The sequence below is a fragment of the Pseudophryne corroboree genome, chromosome 11 (genome assembly GCF_028390025.1).
Source record: "Pseudophryne corroboree isolate aPseCor3 chromosome 11, aPseCor3.hap2, whole genome shotgun sequence".
NCBI lineage: Eukaryota > Metazoa > Chordata > Amphibia > Anura > Myobatrachidae > Pseudophryne > Pseudophryne corroboree.
The window spans coordinates 235,160,024-235,183,580 of NC_086454.1; the positions used below are offsets into that span (position 1 = coordinate 235,160,024).

Here is a 23,557-nt window from a genome sequence, read left to right on the forward strand (position 1 = left end):
GGTGAGAGCATCCACCGCCACTGCCTTTGGATCTCGCGTTCTGGACACATACTGGGGCGTTTGGTGATTGTGGCGAGATGCCATCAGGTCCACTTGAGGGTAACCCCACCTCTGGACCAACATGTGAAACACTTCTGGATTTAATGCCCATTCTCCTGGATGAAAATCCCGACGTCTGAGATAATCCGCCTCCCAGTTGTCCACTCCCGGAATTAACACTGCCGACAATATCACTTGGTGATGCTCGGCCCAACTGAGGATTCGAGCTACTTCCCGCATTGCCATGCGGCTTCTCTTTCCTCCTTGTTTGTTGATGTATGCGACCGCATTGTCTGACTGCACCTGGACAGTCTGAGACCGAAGCATGTGCACTGCTTGTCGTAGCGCATTGTAAATTGCCCGGAGTTCCAGGACATTTATAGACAGCAATCTTTCGTGATCCGCCCAGAGACCCTGGAGCTGACAATTTTGAACTACAGCTCCCCAACCTCTGAGACTCGCGTCCGTCGTTAGAATTATCCAATTCCAGGCGCTGAACTGTTTCCCTGCGGTTAGATTGTGTACTTTGAGCCACCAGAGCAGAGACACTCTGGCCCGTGGCGACAACCTCACCCTGTGGTGAATCTGCAGATGCGAGCCAGACCACTGTGCGAGCACATCCAGTTGAAAAGGACGTGAGTGAAATCTCCCGAACTGAAGCGCTTCGAAAGCCGCCACCATTGTGCCTAAGAGGCGAATGCACAAATGTACCGAGACTGTGCGTGGCTTGAACACTAATTGTACCAGATGACGAATGACCTGTACTTTCTGTTCTGGTAGGTAAATTCTTTGATTTACCGTATCGAGAATCATGCCTAGGAATTGAAGTCGTTGAGACGGAATCAGATGTGATTTCTTGAAGTTGACAGTCCAACCGTGCTGAACCAGTACATTGTACGTTAGCAACGCATGTTGGTGGAGCATCTGTTGAGAAGGAGCTTTGATGAGCAAATCGTCCAAGTATGGAACTATTATCACTCCCAGGGATCTGAGATGAGCTATCATCACAGACATCACCTTGGTGAATACCCGAGGCGCTGACGAGAGGCCAAACGGTAGAGCCTGAAACTGGTAATGGTTCTGCCGTATTGCAAACCGCAAGAACCTCTGATGAGGTGGCCAAATCGGAATGTGTAAGTACGCATCCTTGAGATCCAGTGCAATCATGAATTCCTGTGGCTCTAAACCTGCAATTACTGACCGCAGAGATTCCATCTTGAATCTGTAGTAAGTGACGTACTGATTGAGACCTTTTAAGTTCAATATTGGACTGACCGAGCCATCCGGCTTTGGTACCACAAACAGACTGGAATAATAACCATGACCTTGTTGGTGTACAGGGACCGGAATCAAAACTGCTGAATCCAGCAGAGACTGAATGGCAATTTGCAGAACCGCCCTCTTGTCGTCCGACACAGGCAGTCCTGTCTTGAAAAAACCGCAGTGGCGGGAGACAGTCGAACTCTATTTTGTAACCTTTTAACACTAAATTGCGGATCCACCGATCTGTGGACGTCTGGAACCACGCCAACTGGAACGTCTGAAGGCGTGCTCCCACAATTGGAGATCGGAGATGGGCTGGGAGCCCGTCATGACACTGGCTTGTCGGTGACCTTAGCGTCCTGACGACTGGTGTTGGTTTGTTGGAAACCACGTCCTCGACCTCGTCTACCAGGCGTGGCTGTTCCTCTGCCACGCCCGCGAAAGGGCTGAGGTCTAAAGGATTTGAACACAGGTCCAGAGTATCTCTGTCTAGGTACCGTTGGAGGCAATGGTAAGAAAACAGACTTTCCTCCCGTGGCCTCAGAAATCCATTTGTTCAATTCAGGACCAAACAACTTCTATCCACAGTAAGGTAACGCCTCTATACCTCTTTTGACCTCCGCCTCCGCTTGCCAAGAACGCAGCCAGAGTGCTCGTCGTGCTGTAACTAGCGACGATGAAAGGCGAGAAGTGAGCTGACAGACATCAGTAGAAGCTGTACATAGATAATCAGCAGCTTCCCAGATTTGATCAGCGAGAAGTACAAGGTGTTCGTCACGTAGGGCAGACTTGAGTTCTGTTATCCATACCATTAGCGCCTTAGTTACCCAAATGCCAACCAACCCAGGTCTAAGCAACACTCCTGCTGCTATATACATGGACTTTAGCATAGCTTCTATTTTACGGTCCGAAGGGTCTTTAAGCGTAGTAGCAGTTGGTACTGGTATGGTTAATTTCTTTGTAAGTTTAGACACAGACGAATCAACCAATGGCGGATTCTCCCATGTAGCTGTCACAGACTCTGGAAACGGGTAACTAGACTTAAATCTGTGAGGTATAGAAAACCATTTATCCGGATTCTTTCGTGTTTCTAGTAACATCTTATTAAGAGATTCCGAAACAGGAAAACACATTGGAGTTCTCTGTCGTTTAGTAAAGACGACTTCATCATTTGTCAGAGGCTCCTCAGTTTCTGTAAGGTTTAGAGACTGACGCACCGCTCTGATGAGATTATCAATGCCCGGGCTGTCAAAATCGTCACTATCTGACTGCTGGTCTACTTCGCCCTCCTCACCCTCATCTTGCGCAATGAGGTCTGGCATAGAATCGTCAGAATGCAACATAGTAGAAACTGGTAAATCTTAAGACACATGAAATTTATCCCTACTACCCAAAATGGACTTGGACTTTTGGTAAGGCTGAGACCCCTCCGGTAGTTCTAGCGGTCTCACCCTAGACTCAGATCTTGCTGCTTCCCACTCTTGTCGAGCGGCGGCCAATTCTGATTGCAATCCAGCCAGGACATCTTCTAGCATAGCCCATGGAGGGTCCGGGGATGAAACCGGCTTTGAAACCGGAGCCGAACTTGTATTCGTAGCTGAATCCACAAAACATACTGTACATGTGGTAGATCCATCCGGTAACACACTCTTACAGACATGGCAGTGAAACAGCTTTTTTGTTTTTGCTGGTGCCTTACTCATTATGCAGACAGACAACACAATATACAAAGACAGACAACTTGCACGACTCAGTAAAATAGTACTAAGGTGTCTCTATATATATATATATATATATATATATATATATATATATATATATATCTGGCCAAGTGCAGTGCACGCCAGTACTATATGAAATCTGATCCCAAATTCCCACTAACACCCCTGCGCCTCCGGTGGAGTAGAGATGTAGTACAGGGACGTTCTGGAATCACAACAGGAAGAAACAGGAAGCATGGTTAAAATGGCCACCATGCCATGCTTACATTTAAAACATAGTGCAGGTTATAACTTTTGCAAAACAGATATACCCTGGGAATAATCCTGTTAAAAAAGGCTTAATAGCCTATCTATCTAATAACCCATGCAGCGTTCATACTGCTGCTGCTATGGGCACACTTCTCCCCCCTTGTGTGCTCCCCCCCCCCCCCCACCCCCGTGCTCCGTGTACCGCTGTCTATCCAGTGGGGAGCGGGTACACGGAGCCGGGGTTTACATGGATTCCGGGGAGCTGAGGGAGCCGGGGAGCGCGCTGCATAGAGCCGTGTGTGGCTATGTGTGGCAAATGCGGCCAGCGCGGCTCTGTGAGCGGCGGGAGGCGGCACATAGCGGCGGTGAACTGGTAGCGGCGGCGGGCGCTCACATAGCGGCGGTGTCCTGGTAGCGGCGGCGGGCGGCTCGGCACTTCACAACAGTGTCCCCACACAGCGGGGCAGCAGCGTGAGCTGACCGCCCCGTCCCCAACATACCTGGACGCCTGTGGTGAGGGGCTATGACGGGGGTTCTTCTGTAAGCTCCGTCCAGCCTTTCCTGCAGGTAGTCCTGCACTTGGCTGTGAGGGAGTTCTTTTTAGAGAGGCCCGACACGCCACAGCTGCTTGTAGCAGCTTCCACTATCCCGGACCCACGCCTATTGGAAGGGGGAAGGGATGTGGAAAATGTTGGTAAAAAAGAAAAAGCAAAAATAAAAATATATTCAAAAGAAGTGTGGATAAGCTCCACACAAGCCTTGTTGCTACTATGAGCACAGAAAAAACACTAAGGTACTCTGGGATATGGAGGGGAGGAGAGTTCTAAATTTAATTATTCAGTGCCTTGTTCCTGCGGAAGCCGTCCATATCCCAAGAGTACTCCAGTGACCCCTAGTGGATGAAAAAGAAATGTGTAAATCGCTATGTGAATAGGACACACAAGCAGCTTCTGCTCATTAAAATCCTATGGCATGCCTATATTCTGTGTATGACTGTGGCTGTATCTGCATATGAAATGCTATGCTACAGTGATTTCCAAGAAAACTTACATAGCACACACAGCCACAGTCGCACACAGAATATAGGTATGCTGCATATCATTTTAATCAGCAGAACCTGTTTGTGTGTCCTATTCGCATAGCAATGCAACTTTTAATGAAAAAGCACATAAACACACTCGGCACTACCGAGTCATGTCACTAAAAGGGCTATTTAACTTGACTGCAGCAAGGATGTAGGAGGACATAATGCAATTTCAATTATGCATAGACAGAAAAATAGCATCCCTCCCCCCCCCCCCCCCATCAAATTACATTCTTGTTTTGGGATTTAACACATTTTCAAACATTGCGAGACATATAAAAAAAAACAAAGTATTACCTACCATATGGGCAGGCAACCTGTGGCCCTCCAGCTGCTGTGGCACTACACATCCCAGCATGCTCTGCCAGAGCTTTGCTATTAGGACATGCTAAAACAGTGGCAGGGCATGCTAAAATGTGTAGTTCCATGGCAGCTGGAATGCCACATGTTCCCTGACCTAGAGCACTTTGAAAGTTAAAGTGCAATGCGCATATCAGATTACAAAGGAAGACCACACAAAACCTATGCATCACTTAGTAAATGTTGCACAGCTTTCACATCACAGTATGTGCACAGAAAAGGACTGCCATGGGCACTCTTTCCTGGGCATCACACTCCGCCCAGGGCCTGAGCGCATACCTTGAATTGTACAAGTGGCCCAAATCTTATGGAACGTCTGAAAAGTGTTCGTACTGATTGATATACCTCTCATGATTCATTGTGCCATTAACTAGGGCAGTGGTTCTCAAACTTTTTTGAATCACGGCACCCTAGAATATCAGAATTGTTTTCACGACACCCCTAGGTCAAAAGTTTCTTATTGAGAAATTTAGAAATAAATATTACATTAAGTAAATTGTATTTATATGTAATACTTAGGTTTAATTGTGTGGTGAGGGACAAGATTTACTTCTGTTTGTCCACATATTTTATGACTGGCAGCCACAAGCACTGGTTTTGCCTATTACATTGACCAGAAATAATTTTCATTGGTCCTGGACCACCAACCCCGGGCTCCCTTGCAAGTGTTTTGAGACACTCCAGGGTGCCACAGCACACAGTTTGAGAACAACTGAACTAGGGCTTTCCACTTGTAGAGGTCCAGGCAGATCGCAGATTGCAGCCATCAAAGCTCCTGCAATAATCACCATTGCTAGCATCAGCTATACATACGTACAGATGACCTTGCTGCAGTTGCCTACCATACAAAAACCAAAAAAGGCAGGGACAGCAATTATATTATTTTGCAGACCCTCCCATGCATCTTCCCAAAAATGAATGACCTCAGGTCACTCGCATAATGTACTTACTGTAGCCCCACATTTTGGGCAGCAGAACTGCTATTAACTGCTATTTTAAATAGACCTAAAGGAGTGTAATAGTGATGTGGAGAATATACAAATGGTAACAAAGACAAGCTGCAGCATCCTTCCTACTCTGCAGTAGAGGACCCAGCACCCATCTGCAATGTATTCTAAATCAATTTTCATGTCATTTAAGGGGCAAGAGGCTCTTAGGTGAGACATGAGAGTTGCATATATATGAGAAAACACCTTACAGGTGTCCACGTTAAAGAGCATGCCCTACACAAGGAATTAATGAGGAGTGTCCCTTCCTTGGGCTCCTGGTGTTTGCCGAATGTGCAGGTAATGATAGAATGCAGTATTGGAAATTCCTTTCTCCTGCCTGAGTTATTCAAGTGATTTAAACCAATTGTTATGATGTAATTAGCCAATCATAAACCCCCCAGATTGGTCCCACACCATGTCAGCACCCAATTTGATCATTGCCGAAAAATAATGGGACAAGCACATTGCAATAATTGGAAAATGCATGAAGTTTAAATCCGGAACAATACCCAGCAATCGGGAGATATTTTACCCAGTCAGAGGTATGCAATCCATGCAGTTTGTCTGTGGAAACGTCTTACTTGGTGCCAGTAACTTGAATTGACATAGGATGTGGTTCTCTCTGTAATTATTTAAAGCTGGTCCAGATGTAGATGGAAAGTCCAAATGATATCCAAGAGTGTTGTCAGAAATGGTTAGTATTGAACCGCAGTATTTATGTTTATTCTCTCCGAATAACCCCAAGTGCCACCTTCATTTGCGATAATTCTCTATTTCTCCGGCAGGGTCCACAGGTTATCCACAGGATAACATTGGGATATGATGGAGCCACAGCGGATTGGCACCAAACGATCACAAGCTTTTAGTCCTCCCAGGATGCAACAGGCTCGTCCATATATACCCCCCACTGGCTCAGGCAAATCAGTTTTTTGCCTGATCCACAGACTCCTTGGTGGCAGCTGATAGTTGCGCAGAGTCAGCCCTTTTTTTCTTTCATTCCAACATTTTACTGCCTGTCTAATAATCAGGCCAAGTTTTTTGGCTTTTGAACAAGTAAGCAAGATTAGCGGCAGAGGGGATAATGAGGTATCTGCTTGAGGGTCCTGCACCTACTGTAGTAACTTAAATGAGACAGCTGGGCGGCAAGGTAATACGAGTAAGAAAGGGACAGCCACTCTTCAAAATACAGACTGGAGAGGGTTATTTAGGCTTCATAATGAATTTCTCAGTGAATGCGAGTGGAACTCTTTTCCATGAAATAAATATATATATTTGTATTTAATTTTTTTTAATCCAAATTGGCAGCAAGAAATGTAATGGTGTCTGAGATCACTGGAAGTGCAGGATGCCAGACAATCTCAGATGTTTTTTTTTTTTTAAAGGGGCAGTCACTTACAAGGCAAAACCATGCCTTGTGATTGCCCGGTTCTACATCCCGCCTGATCTCAAATTTAGCCGCGTTAAGCAGAATTAAACCTATACATTCCATGTATTAGAATCTCTAGTACATTGCTTGTAAGGATAAGGAAAAAAAAGTGTCTGAATCTGGCGCACTAAAGAATTTGATTTTAAAATCTACCTTTTATTTTGTAATATTTTAAAAAGGAAGAACATTTCTCCTATATGTTTAAAACTAAATGAACAGTGAAATATTGGTTAACAACAGTGATGTGCATTAGAAATTCTACTGTGTACACTCTATTCTCCCTGATTATATTCTCTATTTATGCATCTCCTGCTGCATTCTTTTATTGTTTAGCAGATCATAAGAGTATTATTGCTCTGGCATACTTTAAAGATATTGCCTTCACACATTTATGATTACTGGGGTAATTCCCACATATCAGTTTTCTGAACCTGCTCAGTCAAAATTTATCTCAAGTTGTATGCAGCTCATTATCAGAGCTCATTCGTACTTTTAAGCTGTTGCTGACAGGCTGCTGACTGTCTGATATATCAATAAACCTTTTATAGACTCCTATATAGTATCAGACTGCTGTTTACTACCCCTCAATTAATGAATAGTGTCTCTATGGGTCAGCAATCAGTCCTATTCACGGACTGCAAAAGTATCTGGCTTATGTTTGTGACCCCTCAATTGATAAACATTGTCTTTAAGGGTCAGCAGTCAGTCCTATTCATGGATTGCAGAGGTATCTGGCTGCTGTTTATAACCCCTCATTTAGTAAACAATGTCTCTGTGGGTCAGCAATCAGTTTCCGGACTGCAGATATGAAAATGTACAATTAAACAATAGTGGGTGTGGTATAATATAGAGTCTAGTTAGACAGTCAATAGATAGACACCACATGTTAGACAGTCAAAAGGTTGACAGGGTCAAAAGGTCGACATGAAAAAGGTAGACAGTACAACAGGTCGACACAATTTTTTTTCTGCACTTTTGGGGTTTATGTGGATAGTTTTGTCATCTGGAAACCCCAATTGTAGAAAAGGCATTCCCTCAAGGGGCTCGCCACAAGTTTTATGACCAACTCTATGCTGACATGGATAGAGAAGGTATGAAAAAGTCCAAAAACATGTAAAATAAAAACAAACAAACAAACCTGTGTCTACCCTTTTTATGTCAACCATTTTATGTTGACCTTTTGACCCTGTCTACCTTTTTCATGTCGACCTAAAGTCTAACATAAGGTGTCTATGTGACTGTCTAACTAAACACTGTCTATCTATCTACTGGATACCAAACAACAGTATGGCGGCAAACAACTTACTAACATATAACGATACACTTGAGTGTACACCGCGAAAACGCTTTGCTGTGAAGCTTTAAAAGGCTAAAGCTTTTAGCCTTTTAAAGCTTCACAACGAAGCACGTGTAAGTCTAAAAGAGGACAGAATAGTGTTCTGGTATAAGGGTCAGTGATAGTATGCATTCATAACAACATCCTAATGCTAAATATGCTGGATAATGACATGCATTATTGGTGTTCTAGTAGATCAGTGCCACCTAGTCAAGAGCGCAGGCAGTTTTCCTGGTAACCAATAGGTTAGAGCAGTTGTTCATAAACTTAGTCCTCAGCCTCTCGGTGAATGTTTTTCTTCTTCATTTTAGTTTTTGCCAATTCATCCCACTTCAAGTTAACATTCCACCCCACCTCCCATTATGGCTTTGAAACTACTCTGTTAATGTTAATGGGCTTAACGTCCCTAAAAAACATACTATAGTCCTTGGTGCCTGTAACAGGGAGAGGGCAGATGTTGTTTTCCTCCAGGAGACTCATCTTACCGGTACGCATACCCAGCTAAAAGGTAAATAATACTCCCAGACCTATTTTACCTCAGCTGATTGTAAAAAGCGGGGAGTTGTGATCCTATTTCACCACCGGGTCCCTTTCAATCATGTTAAGACGATAGCAGACCCGGAAGGACGTTACATTGTGGTAATTGGTTCCTTACGCTCAGACATATTTACCTTTGTCTCTGTTTATGCTCCTAACCAGGATCAAGCTCAGTTCTTTCAACACCTATTCTCCCGTTTCCACAAAATCGAGCAAGGTCACGTTATTCTAGGTGGCAATTTTAATACAGTTCTTGACCTATCCCTAGATAAATCTGACAACCCAGGCTCTAAAAAAGACACTACTTTCTCTAGGGCATCTCTTACTCTTCTTTCCTTAAACAATTTAACCTCTGTGACTCATGGAGGTTCTTCCATTCCTCGGCCCGCGACTACACACATTACTTGGCCCCCCACCAGCAATACTCGCGTATTGACATGCTTCACATCTCCCAGTCTCTTACCTCATCCTTAATGGACGCTGGTATTACTCCTTTCAAGTGGACCGACCACGTGGGTGTCTACATTCTATTGGATCTTCTGTAGGGTCCCCTACCATCTCGCAAATGGAGATTAGATGACACATTGCTACTGCATCCTTCGAGTGTAACTGATCTCAAAACTGTCCTCAAGCATTATTTTGAGGAAAACTATACCCCCGACATTGCCCCTGGAATCGTATGGGAAGCCCACAAAGCCACTCTCTTTATTTGTTTGGGACTCAGCAAACAAAAAATACAGAGTAGCCCTCACTCCATCTCCGATTGTGCCTCTCCTACATAACCCTGCTTTTCCTCCAGGTATGCACAATACATCATTCCTCCAGTGGAAAAACAGGGCATACTGTTTCTTAACGATATCCCCAGAAATGCACATTTTCCCCAATTCTCTCAAATTCAGGAGGATATATCTATTCCCACTAAACATTTTGTTCAGTTCCTCCAAATTAGACCTTTTCACTCTACTAAACACCCGATTATTACCAAATGACCCCTGACTGCTTTTGAGGCATTGTGCCTTAGACGTTCTTCCACTAGAGGCCCGATATCTCTTATATACACATTACTTTCTGACGACCCTTCCCCCTGTCAGAGAAATTTGGACCCCTTATATTGGGACTGAATGCTTATAGGGTTAAAGCTTGGTGTATCAATGTAATTCTGGGTGCAGGAATCATATATTCTGAACAGTATATAAAAGTGTTCATCTGTACCTGCACCTGTTTTTCTACCAATTATGCTTTCTGTGCATGACTTGCTAAAAAGGACCTTATTCCGTCATTAGAGGGCTGAGAGTGGTGGATAGTGCTCTATTACTAAAGGTGGGTACACACTAATAGATATATCTGCAGATCAATTGATCTGCAGATATATCTATGGACGGATCGGGCAGTGTGTTGAGCATACACACTGCCCGATCCGTCAGGGACTGACGTCATGAACTGGGCGGGCGTGTACACACGCCTGCCCAGTTCAGCTGTCAATCACCGCTGGCCGCCGCCGCATGTGTACGGGCGGTCGGCCAACCGCCCCGTACACACACAGCGACGCGCCAATATATCGGTAGATATATTGCCCGTCGGCTGTGCTGCGGGGCTGACGCGATACATCTGTGAACGACGGAGTTCACAGACGTATCGGCCATACACACTGGCCGACGGTCCCGCGATATATCGGCCGTTCAAGAGGTGATCTGTGTACACAAGTGAAAGGCAAATGGGGCAAAATCAGTCCACAAAGAGGTAATCCTTCTGGGTACACTGGCTAGTATTATGTGTTGTAAGCATGGTGAAAGTGCAGTGAAATGTTTGAAAGAAGGGAATAAGAAAACACAGAATTATCTAACATTTCCTCTAACAGGTACCTTTGATGCAAATGTTTTAAATAATTTAGGAAATAAGTTGTAAAGTAATGAATGGAAATCTTATTGTTTGTGCTAAAGCACTTTTGTCACCTCCAATACAAAACCCTCCGCCTTATGCGGAAGGACTATGGTCTTGAAAACAGACATAGATGAGGAAACTGGAGAGAGGGAGGAGGCATTATACCCCTACTTGCATCAGATTATGGAGAACCCACAGAGTCAAGGAACACTGGCAGTAGACACTTCCCAGATCATTGCCCCTGCACCTTCCTCTATAAATAGAGCAGAGGGTGAACGGTCCGTAGAAACCCGTCAAGTTGCTGCCGCCGTTTCTTCCCTCTTTGATAACACTACACTACAGGAATCTTTAGTTCATGTTCAGTCACCAGATTCTTCTGGTGCAGGGACACTGGACTACGTTGTAACACCTTTAGGCAGAGATAGAGGTCAACGCATGATACCGCAGACCTTGACCCCTGCAGATACTGGTATGTTTCAATCGACCCTATACCAGGTCAGGCTTATTCTTATTATAAATCGGTAGAGCCAGTGCATATCAAGCTTAAGCCTCATAAACAACCTCCGAGACTACCCCACTACCCCCTCAAGCCAGAGGCAGAACAAGGCATTTTCCCAGTGATTGTTAAAACCTTGAGTCCAGCAAATACACCAATCCTACCAATAAATAAAAAGAAAACAGGCGCATGAAGGGGAGCATGAGGAGGTGCAAGGGGAATGGGGGGCTGGAAGGGAAACTAAGGGAAAAACAGACCACTTCATGGAGGTTTGTGCAGGACCTGAGAGCTGTAAATGCTGCAGTTCTCTCCTTATTTCCCATGGTCCCAAATCCAGCTACTATTCTAATGCAAGTCCCTCCCAATAGTTCACATTTTTCTGTAATCGATTTATGCTCTGCATTTTTTCTGTCCCTATTCACCCAGACAGCCAGTATTTGTTTGCTTTCACCTACAGGGGACAGCAGTACACCTGAACCCACCTTCCGATGGGCTATACGGATGCACCATCAATATTTGGCCAAGCACTGCATGAGGATTTGAGTCACTTTTCACCACCAGATGGCTCCACCCTCATTCAATATGTGGATGATCGTCTGCTTTGTTCACCATCACTAGCAGTGTCTTAACAAGATACCAAAGCACTGCTCTGTTTCTTAGAAGAGAGAGGACACAAAGTGTCCAAAGACAAGAAGCAGCTATGCTCTCCCAAAGTGGAATACATAGGGCATTGCATATCACAGGGTTACCGACACATAGCCACAAAAAGAGTAGAGGCAATTCAACAGGTACAATTGCCCAGAAATAAAAAGCAAGTTTGTGCTTTTCTAGGAATGACAGGTTACTGCAGACAATGGATATCTAATTATTCACAATTAGCAGCTCCACTTTATGACTTAACAAAACACACTGTTACAGAACCTTTGTGGCACACGGAAGAAACTAACCAAGCATTTCAGACGTCATTGTTACAACCACCAGCATTAGGCATACCAAATTATAACAAACCTTTTTCCTTGTTTTGTCATGAAGTGATGGGTCATTCTGCAGGTATGTTAACTCAACGGCATGGCGATAAACAACGACCTGTAGCATACTACAGTGCTGTTTTGGACCCGGTCGCCAGGGCCTTGCCGGTTTGTTTGCGAGCAGTAGTTGCCGCCGCTACCTTAGTTCACAAATCTACAGATATTGTCCTAAATCAACCATTGTATCTATATGTGCCTCATGCTGTAGCGACCCTACTTACATGTAAACAAACCCAGCATTTAACCACTTCAAGGCTCACTAAGTGGGAATTAGCTTTGCTAGCGCCCAGTAATCTCATTATCCAGCGCTGCAATACATTGAATCCCGCCACCCTTCTGCCTGTAAGGGATGAGTCTTTACAGACTCAGAGGGAGGAGGGGGAAGGTGGGGGCACACAAGACACAAACGATTGCCTTGCAATTGTGGCACAGAACTTTTCTCCACGTCCTGAACTTACTGATGAACCTATCCCTCATGCAGATTTAACATTGTTCGTGGATGGAAGCTGCCTAAGATGAGAGGACGGCAGCCTTGGGTCTGCATATGCTGTATGCACACAGACTAATACGTTGGAGACCAGACCTCTGCCAGCTCTTCACTCAGTTCAAAGTGCTGAGCTTGTAGCTTTACCCAGAGCTTGCAAACAAGCAAAGGGCAAAATTGTAAATATTTACACTGATTCGTGCTACACGTTTGGTGTTGTGCAAGATTTTGGCAGTCTGTGGAAAATGAGAAATTTCTTAACATCTAATGGTGCACCTATCGCGCATGCAGAAAAGGTGCAAGAACCGTTAGAAGCAGTAATGGAACCTGAACAAATTGCTGTAATAAAATGTCAGGCTCACACTGCTGGCAGTTGTCTAAAGGTAACGCCAGAGAGGACCACATAGCAAAATCCACGGCTATGTCAAAAGAACAAGTATATGTGATGTCTGAAATATGTATACCTGATACACAAACATTGATTTCTATGCAATTAACTTCCAGCCCACAGGAAATCTCCACCTGGGAGCGGGAAGGGTGCCAGCCAGACGCTGATGGTTTGTGGCGCAGCAAAGAAGGCAAGCCAGTGGAACCCAGATCACTTTTACATGCATTGGCTCAGGTCACTCATGGTCTACCCATGCATCGAAAACTGCAATGACCAATTTAGTCAGGACCTACTGGTATACACCCCTGGATTCTCTGCATTGGCTTCTAAATTTTGTCAAGGCTGTCTAATGTGTCTCCAAAACAATCCAGGTAGAAAAGTGCCTACAATATCATCACACCTTCCCGCCACAGAGGGACCATTTCAGGTGGTACATATTGATTACATTCGGCTCCCAAAGGTAAGATAATTGCAGTATGTTCTGACGCTAACCGATCTGTTTAGCGGGTGGGTGGAGGCTTGGCCTGTAGCCACAGCAACAGCTAGTATAACAGCCAAAAAGATAGTGCAGGAATTAGTCTGTAGGTATGGACTCCCCCAGGTTATCTCTTTTGACCAAGGTACGCATTTTACAGGAAGGGTATTTAAAGAAATGTGTGAAATGATGGGCATTAAGCAACAACTACATGTGCCTTATCACCCCCAGTCAAGTGCAAAAATTGAAAGATTGAATCAGACTGTAAAGAATAAATTGCAAAAGTGAACCAAGCAAACTGGACTCTTGTGGCCTGAGGCCTTGTCACTTGTTTTGCATTCTATCCGAACCACGCCCACTGGACCATTACATCTTTCCCCATATGAAATTCTATTTGGGAAACTGCCTAATCTTATGATGATCCCAGCCCCAGACATCTCTACAGCCCAAGGTGTGGGTGGTCTTCAGGTTGCCGACCGTCGGCATCCCGGCGCACAGTAAACCAGCACCGGAATCCCGACAGCCGGCATACCAACAGTTTTTCTCCCTCGTGGGGGTCATGGAGGGAGAATAAATAGCGTGGCACACGTACGCGCCACCGTCGTGGGGGTCCTGGAGGGAGAATAAATAGCGTGGCACACGTACACGCAACCGTTCCCACAGCATGGCGAGCGCAGCGAGCCCGCAAGTGGCTCATTTGCGTTTGCCACGCTGTCGGTATGCCGGCGGTCGGCCTTCCGGCGCCGGTATGCTGGTCGCCGGGAGCCCGGCTGCCGGCATACCATACCACACCCCAAGATGTGACTGTTAAATATTTGATTAATATGAGTAGACAGATCAAGACAGTTCACGATGCTGTTATTTCCCAACAGCCAAGCAGTCCTGCGGCCTGCCATGATTTGATGCCTGGTGACTTTGTGATGATAAAAAACTTTCTACGTTGCAGTTCTTTGTCCGAGCGGTGGGAAGGACCATTCCAGGTGCTGTTAACGACTCTCACAGCGGTGAAGGTCGGAGAGAGATCCACCTGGATACACGCATCGCACTGCAAAAAGGTCCGTTCAGACCCGCTCCGAAGTGAACCCGAGGACATCCTGCAGAGCACCTCACCTGTGTTGCTCACGGGACCGTGACCACCAGAGGGGATACAATAAAGCCCCTGGTGAGTTGCCACCTAAGTCGGAAAGAAGCAAAGCTTCTCTACCTGTGAAGAAAATGAAGATAATTTGTATCCTGTTCTGTCTTAACTCTTGTCATGCTGGAGACTCACATCACTGACTATGGACATGAGATAAAAGGAAAGAATGCTATACTTGCCATCCATAAGGCCATTGCAAGAGTTAACAATGAGACCGACTGTTGGGTGTGTACATATTTACAAATGACTTCTGAGTCAGGGATACCCTTAATAGCCATTCTGGTAACTTGGGAAGAAGCCATGAGATTTGACTGGGTATACTGGGGGGAGAATTTCTCTGGAACCAATTTTAGTGCCAGAATTAGTCCTAAGAGGAGAATATATTCACCCCCCTTAGCAATAGTAGCCTTAGTAGGACAGCCTGCCATTTGTATGGTTTATAATAATTTAGCTCAAGGAACATCAGATGATGGGACAAAGTCCTTACGCATAGTCAACAGACAAAAGATGGGGGACACTGAGTGTCTCAGAGGAGTCCTGGTACTGAATGGAAAGGATGGGGGAAGACATACATTTAGAGATATTTATGGTAATGTCAATAACTCCATGTTTAGAACTTGGGAAGGAAGTGTGGACATTCATGGCCTGAACCCCTGTAGTAAGATAGGTAACACTCACTCTTTTCTCTCAACCCTGCTCACAAATATAAGAGTGGCAGGTGTCGCACTCCCTAGAGGTTTTTACTGGTTCCGTGGGAAAAATTATTACTCATGGTTAGCAGTAGGAGGATCAGGTAAGTGTGTCCTTTCTAAGGTAGCCCCCATGCTAAGAGTCACAAGGAAATTACACGGAGTCACACATAATATTGATTATAGGAAAGTATTTTATAGGGTAAGGAGAGGTATAGTGTATAAAAATAGCTAAGAGCAATTATTTTACTCGCTTTTCCCCCAGGTAGGGGTAGGAATTCTGTCAGAAAGACTGGAAGCTTACACACTATATGGACAAAATAGTAAACGAAACCAGTCATGCCATACGAGAAATGAACGAAGAATTAGCTCAAGTGCGTAAAGTAGCTTTGCAAAACAGGTTTGCTTTAGACCAAGTGTAGGCCTCATAGGGAGGAACATGTGCCTTGATAGGACAGGCGTGTTGCACTTACATTGCAGATAATTCAGACATAGTGGAAGAACACATTAGAGAAGTGGAAAAGATGCAGGAAGGGATAAGAAAGATAGGAGGAGAATGATGGGATCCGTTTGGATTCCTAGGTAGAGGTATATCAGCTCTGATAGAAGGATTCTTACAGTATGTAGTAATCGGTGGATTGATATTATTGCTTTTTTACCTGTGTTTAAAGTGTGTACCGATTATCCTTAGTAAGGAGTGTCAGAGTAGTTCAAAATCTGCAATGGGTCCACTTCCCTCTGCTCTTCAGCCCCCTGTCTATGTTCCAATGTCCAGAGGGGTGATGCCCATTAGTCAAAATGTTCTGCCTTTTGAGCCTGAAGTACCTCTCGTTAGCACCATTCAGGTCTTTCGAGCAAATGAGATAAGTGACTCAAGGGCCATTTATGAGAAAGTGGATAGTAGTGTGTGACAAAGGAATTTGACAGTGGGAGGAATTGTCACAGAAATTTGGACCCCTTATATTGGGACTGAATGCTTATAGGGTTAAAGCTTGGTGTATCAATGTAATTCTGGGTGCAGGAATCATATATGCTGAACAGTATATAAAAGTGTTCATCTCTCCCTGCACCTTTTTTTCTACCAATTATGCTTTCTGTGCATGACTTGCTAAAAAGGACCTTATTCCGTCATTAACTCGTGGCCCCTAAGTGACTGCCCAAGGGTATTTCCATGCTCATAATTAAGAATAAGTATCGTATTTGGATGACAGTAATAAAGATGGATTGTGTTCTCTGTCACGTAGTCATTTCTGATGTAATGTGTATTGTATACTATGTAAACTGTGAGCCCTGTAACCCAAATTGTCTCACTGAGCCTGCGTGCTCCCTGGCACCCATCTGGGCCTAGATGCGAATAAACCATATATGCCTTTTCATCTGATCCTGGCGTATCTCATAATAATTGCTATCACACCCCCACCTTACTTCCTACGGGACGGCTTGGGAAACAGACCTTCACATTACACTAGCTGAGGACGAGTGGACGGAGATTTGGGCCTATGCTGCCTCTAGTTCCATATGCATTAACACATACAAATTACTTTTCAGAAGGTACTACGTCCCCTCTAGAATTTCCAAAATTTATCATGGCTCTTCTGATAGGTGTTGGAGGGGCTGTGATACAGAAGGCTCCTTCATGCATATATGGTGGTCCTGCCCTAAAATAATTACTTTATGGAAGAATGTCATCGCCTACATAACGACTTTATTACAACTGCCTATTCCGTATGACCCTAAGTTTTTCTTATGCCACTATATGTCCCAACCTTATCCAGGCACCAAAACCAATTGATGCATCATGTGGTCTCTGCAACCGCCTGTCAAACTGCAATGGACGGGAAAGGTGCAGATGCTCCTTCCATTCATTCTATATTAGCTCGTATTTGGTACGTGTACCACATGGAATACATGACTAGCATCATTAATAACTCCTCAAAATATTTTACTCCGTATGGTCCTCATGGATCTCCCTCCAACGAGTTGCCTCCCCATTCGCTCTGCGATTTGTCGTCCTTTTTTCAGGTTTCACCCAAAATTCTCTCACTCTTTCACAGAGGATCCACCCTTTCTATCATTTCCCTTCTCTGTTCCTCTTCTATTGGCCTCTTTCTTCGCCCCTCTCAACTACCACTGTGTTTTAACTCTATCCTCTCCCTTTTTCTTCTCTCTCATATCTATCCCTCTCTTTCTTCTTCAAATTGTTAAAATGGATCATATTTATTCTACTGTCTACATTGTTTTTTTCCTATTTTATGCACTTGTTTTTGTCTCTTGATTTTGACAACTGTATTATAGTATTGTGTTCTGATCCCTCTAATAAACAAATTCTTTAAAAAACAAAACAAAACTTGGTCCTCGGGAACCCAAACTGGTCACGTATTGCAGGTGACCCAGCACGTAAACAGGTGCATTACCAATCGTCACATTTTAAATCCACAGGTGACGTGAAAAACATGAACTGTTTGGGGTCCTGAGGATCAAATTTGAGAACCACTGGGGTTATAGTACTAAACCATTATTTATAACAAGAGGTTTTAGCTTCCTGATGATATTACTGGTAATTTAGCTACAGAAAGTACTTTTTCTTCCTCTGTCAAATATGCTTGAACCCGGTTTAGAGCTGCTGTATTTCCATCAGATTTATTTTATTTGACCTCTTTCCAGAACTGGACAAAGCCAAGAAGCTGAGAAACCAATGAGACTGCAAAATGGCTGCTGCTCCTACAGTATGCATTTTGTGAGATGCCAGGTGTCACGATCCGGGTATCTGGACGCCATTACTTACCCTTCAGATGCCTCCTAAGGCTGGCTCAGCGTTCCAGGACCGGATCCCGCTGTTCCTGAGTTTCCACATGCAGAATGTCAGAGTGGTGATTTCATCAGCCGCGGCCTCCGCTGTGCCCGCGTGGTTAAATGTGCGCTTGTCAGTCTGGCGTCTCCTGTCTCCTGTGGCCGGCGTCGCCATTACTGTTTCAATTCTCACATGGATTACAAACCAAACTTCCCTCCAAGTGTCTGCATGGGCGCAGCCATCTTGGATTTTGTCATCTGATTATTTCCACCAATCTGCTGTCTGTATTGTTGATTTGCATAATTGCCTAGCCAACCCCTTCCTTGCTGCAGGTATAAGTATGCTGTGCCTGAGCAAGGAAGGCGTCAGTGCTTTGGTTGTCTAACCTAGTTCCAGTTTGTCTCTCTCCTGTGGTTGTCTTCCAGGTTCCAGCTCCTGTCTCCAGACTTCTGCTATAGAGACCCGCACCAGCATTCCATCTGCGGTGTAGCCTGACTCTCCGATCCATTCTGGACTCACCTGTTTCCAGCTACAACAATCACCTGCTTCCAGCCCAGCTTCCAGCAGTGTACAGCTTCTCTTAAAGGGCCGGTGTCCTTTCTGCAGTTTACCACTCTCCACCGGTATTATTATTTCACCGCTCTCAAACAATCACCTGCTTCCAGCCCAGCTTCCAGCAGTGTATAGCTTCTCTTAAAGGGCCGGTGTCCTTTTCTGCAGTTTACCACTCTCCACCGGTATTATTATTTCACCGCTCTCAAACTCCAAACTTAATTATTATTTCATCGCTCTCAAGTTCGTTTATTATTTAACTGGTTCCAGCCAGTATCCACTCCGTACCAACAACAGTCTGGTTCCAGCCAGTATCCACAGCAGCCGTTTTACCTTCAGCAGCCCAGCCTTTCCTGGAACATCAGCTGGTACGATCCTGGGTTCTCTCCATTGCTACAGTCAGTCTGGTAAGGACTTTCCAACTAGAAGATTATAAGAACTGTCTCACACTACCAGTGCCTGTGGCCCTTGCCACCCTGTAGTACCCAGGAATTGTATTTATCCTCTGTTGACTTTTATGTTTCCTTTTACTGCTGCTGTGTTACGGAGTTTGTCATAATAAACATCATTGACTTTTATCCTGGTTGTCGTGGTCACGCCTTCGGGCAGTTATTCTACATGTTACTTACATGTCTAGGGGTCTGATACAACCTCCCAGGTTCCGTTACATCTCAGCCCCTACAACTGAGGCTGCCTCCCGTCAGCTCAGGCCCTCAGTTGTGACACCAGGGGATGACTAGATCCTGAACTGTACGCTTTTTACCCCACTCTGTTACAGAGGAAGCCATCTTCGTCCTTGCCTTAAAAATATCCTTGGTGTGTCTAACCATTTCACTCAAGCACTGCATACACTGAGCATATTACAACATTCTGAAGGAAAATAAAAACTTGTATCGCATATGCCAGGAGAATACAATTATCTGTCAACCATGCGTGAACAAATAGTAACAGCGCGCTCAGTGAGGAGATGAACTGTCACGTTACTAAGGGTGGGTACACATTGCACGATATATCAGATCAGTGTGACACTCGTCTAGTGTGTACGCCCAATTGCACGTTCCCGTGGGTCGTCAGCGACGTCGTCACATCCGATGTCCTGCATGTCAGATGTGGTGACCCGGCAGACAATGGCATGCTCCTGGATGCGTCCACTGAACTATATATTTTGAGATTGCGCACTATATCATTCTGTATTTACGGGAGACCTGTTTTTCTTTACATCAGTTGTCCTGACGGCCACGATCCAGGTCGTTGTAATGTGTACCTGGCCTAAGAGATCAGACTCCCTTCTACTTACACATCACAATATCAGGGTACAACATGTTCTTAAAGAGTTTTAATGGGCAAAAAAATATATTTTGTTCACTTACAGAGAGATCCACATCTCCCAGTCGTTTCCTTTCCTGCTCAATGATGGTTTCCAGGACTTTATAATACAACATCTCCGCCAGCCTGAAGTATTTCTTAGCAATATCTGCAATATATGTAATTGGTAAGCCACCTCTAAAAAATATTTCTTAACATTTTTTTTTTTTTTTACAATTTGTGCACCTCAACCCCATTAGAGATCGATATTTAGTATAATTACCTACCATCTTGGGAAAATATCAAATTGAATGAATTACACATTTGCATTTTTGGGGGTTAATTCAGAGTTGATCGCAGCAGCAAATTTGTTAGCAGTTGGGTAAAACCATGTGCACTGCAGGGGGCAGATATAACATGTGCAGAGAGAGTTAGATTTGGGTGGGGTGTGTTCAAACTGAAATCTAAATTGCAGTGTGAAAATAAAGCAACCAGTATTTACCCTGCACAGAAACAAAATAAACCACCCAAATCTAACACTCTCTGCAAATGTTATATGTGCCCCACCTGCAGTGCACGTTTTTGCCCAACTGCTTCCAATTTGCTGCTGCAATCAATTCTGAATTACCCCCTTTGTTCTAAGGAAATATAATTTATGAAAAATTGACCACAGGCTGAACAAAGAAATATTGATGAGCACTTTATCACCATCCTTGTAATACGCAGATACACAATTCATGTTTTAAAAAATAGGATTTTCAGTCGCTTACCATTGAATACTTTTCTTTTAAGCAGGCTGGGCAACACTGGACCACGGGATTGCAGGTTGGGGTTGAGGCACCCAAAGAAAAATGTAACCATGGTTTTGTAGGGGTCAGGAGCTTGGGTTTGAAGCTACAGTTTACATTAGGTGCCAAACTCCAACCCCAACCTGCAATCCCATGGTCCAGTGTCACTCAGCCTTACTGCAAGATAAAGTTCTCATTACTTGTAAATGCACCGTAAGTGACGCCCCCTGTTTCTTTGTACTTTTGCAGATCTTACACTGAACAGGTGTATTGCACAGGGAGACTGCCAAATATCCACTGTGTATGTATTGTAATTATAGCTTTTTTATATATTCTTTATAGTGGTATTTATATCTATTGGCAAAATTGTCACTGAGCACTAACTTTTAATCTACTTCACTTGTACTATATTTTTTATATATAAAAACAAATATAATATATATATATATACATATATATATATAAATATATGTAGACAGTGTGCGACTGGCACTCAGGAGACTTGAAAGAAAGGGCTGACACAGTTGCTTATGTCATAAGCAACTGTGTCAGCCCTTTCTTTAAAGTCTACCGAGTGCCAGTCGCACACTGTCTACATATCATTTCTAATGACAGGGCACCGGATATATATATATATAGATTTGTATTACCGGCACTCCTCTTAGTAGCTGAAGCGATTGCTTTGCTGGTTGCCCTCACAGGATAGGATAGATGCATTCATAAGGTGCGGCACTCCAGTCGGAAAGAATTTCATATACAAGCAAGTGGATTGCAACGTTTCAATGCCTTTATAGTGGCATTTTCATCAGGCTTAATACACCATTATAAGCCTGTTGAAAATGCCACAATAAAGGCATTGAAACGCACCTTATGAATGCATCTATATATATATATATATATATATATATATATATATATATACACACACACACACACACACACACACACACACACACACACACAAAGTAAGAAAAGATTCACAGGCTAGGCGCATCTGATAGCTGATTTATAAACCCCAGACACCTAGCCTGAGAATCTTTCCTTACTTTGGGGTCTATTTACTAAACCTTGGATGGAGATTAAGTACCAGCCAATCAGCTTCTAACTGCCAATTTCCAAACACAGCCTGTGACATGGCAGTTAGGTGCTGATTGGCTGGTTCTTTATCTCCGTCCACTTTAGCTTGATCCAAGGCTTAGTAAATAGACCCCTTTGTGTATAATTTCTACAAAAATGCTGTTTCCTGGCTGGGAGAATAAGTACTGATACAATTATGTGACATTATTGCAATATATTAGTAAATAAATTTATAGGATTACAATGTTGTGAGTCTTTAATATTTTAATTGAATACTATTAAAAATACTTTTGTATATCTGCCCCCAACAAAAAGAGTTTCTTTCCCCATTTTGCCGTCTGCTCTAGTCTGCCAAAAAAAACAAAAATCGGATTTTAATTACCTACCGGTAAATACTTTTCTCGTAGTCCACAAGGGATATTGGGTAATCTTGTTCGATGGGGTATAGATGGGGTCCAAAGGAGCCATTGCACTTTAAATTTCTTCAACTGGGTGTGCTGGCTCCTCCCCTCTATGCCCCCTCCCACAGGCAGTTATAGGTAAAAATGTGCCCAAAGGAGAAAGGACATATATGAGAGAAAGAAATATGATAACAAAGAGTGGTGAGATTTACACACCAGCACACCACTAACATATAACAACCAGCAACGGCTGGGAATTACAGCAACAGCTGAACAGGTAACCACATAACAATTACCTGCAGAAAAGTCAACGCACGGAGGCGGGCACCCAATATCCCTTATGGACTACGAGAAAAGGATTTACCGGTAGGTAATTCAGGGGCAGATGTATTAAACTGGAGAAGGCATAAGGCAGTGATAAACCAGTGATATGTGCAAGGTGATAATGGCACCAGCCAATCAGATCCTAACTGTTAATTTACATATTGGAGCTGGTTGGCTGGTGCCTTTATCACCTTGCCCATATCACTGGTTTAGCACTTCCTTATGCCTTCTCCAGGTTAATACATCTGCCCCTCAATTCCTATTTCCTCTAGCATCCATAAGGGATACTGGGGAAATCTAGTATGATGGGGACGTCCCAAAGCTTCCAGAACGGGCGGGAACGTGTGGAGACTGCTGCAGCACCGCCTGCCCAAACTGGGTATCCTCTTTGGCCAGGGTATCAAACTTGTAGAACTTCACAAAAGTGTTCTTCCTCGACTAGGTAGCAGCTCTTCAAAGGTGTAAGGCCGAGACTCCACGGGCAGCCGCACAGGAAGAACTTACTGATCTTGTAGAGTGGGCCTTCAGAGACTTCGGAACAGGTAAGGCTGCCGATACATAGACCTGTTGAATAGTAAACCTAATCCAACGAGCAATGGACTGCTTTGAAGCAGGACAACCCTTTTTCTGCGCATCATAGAGCACGAACAAAGAATCTGTCTTTCTGATCCGAGCCGTTCTCTTGACATAAATCTTCAAGGCTCGCACAAAATCCAATGCCTCCAGAGGAGCAGAA

The 23,557-nt window shown here is 44.1% G+C and overlaps 1 protein-coding gene across 3 annotated transcripts in view; it reads right to left on the reverse strand.

The window, feature by feature from the left end:
* RBL2 (RB transcriptional corepressor like 2) overlaps positions 1 to 23,557 on the reverse strand; it is a 367,306-nt gene that overhangs the window by 136,304 nt on the left and 207,445 nt on the right. For all 3 annotated transcript variants that reach the window (XM_063945306.1, XM_063945305.1, XM_063945307.1), the window contains one exon: positions 20,297 to 20,400. In XM_063945306.1, coding sequence (XP_063801376.1) covers positions 20,297 to 20,400 — 104 coding nt within the window. The remainder of the gene's footprint in view (positions 1 to 20,296; positions 20,401 to 23,557) is intronic.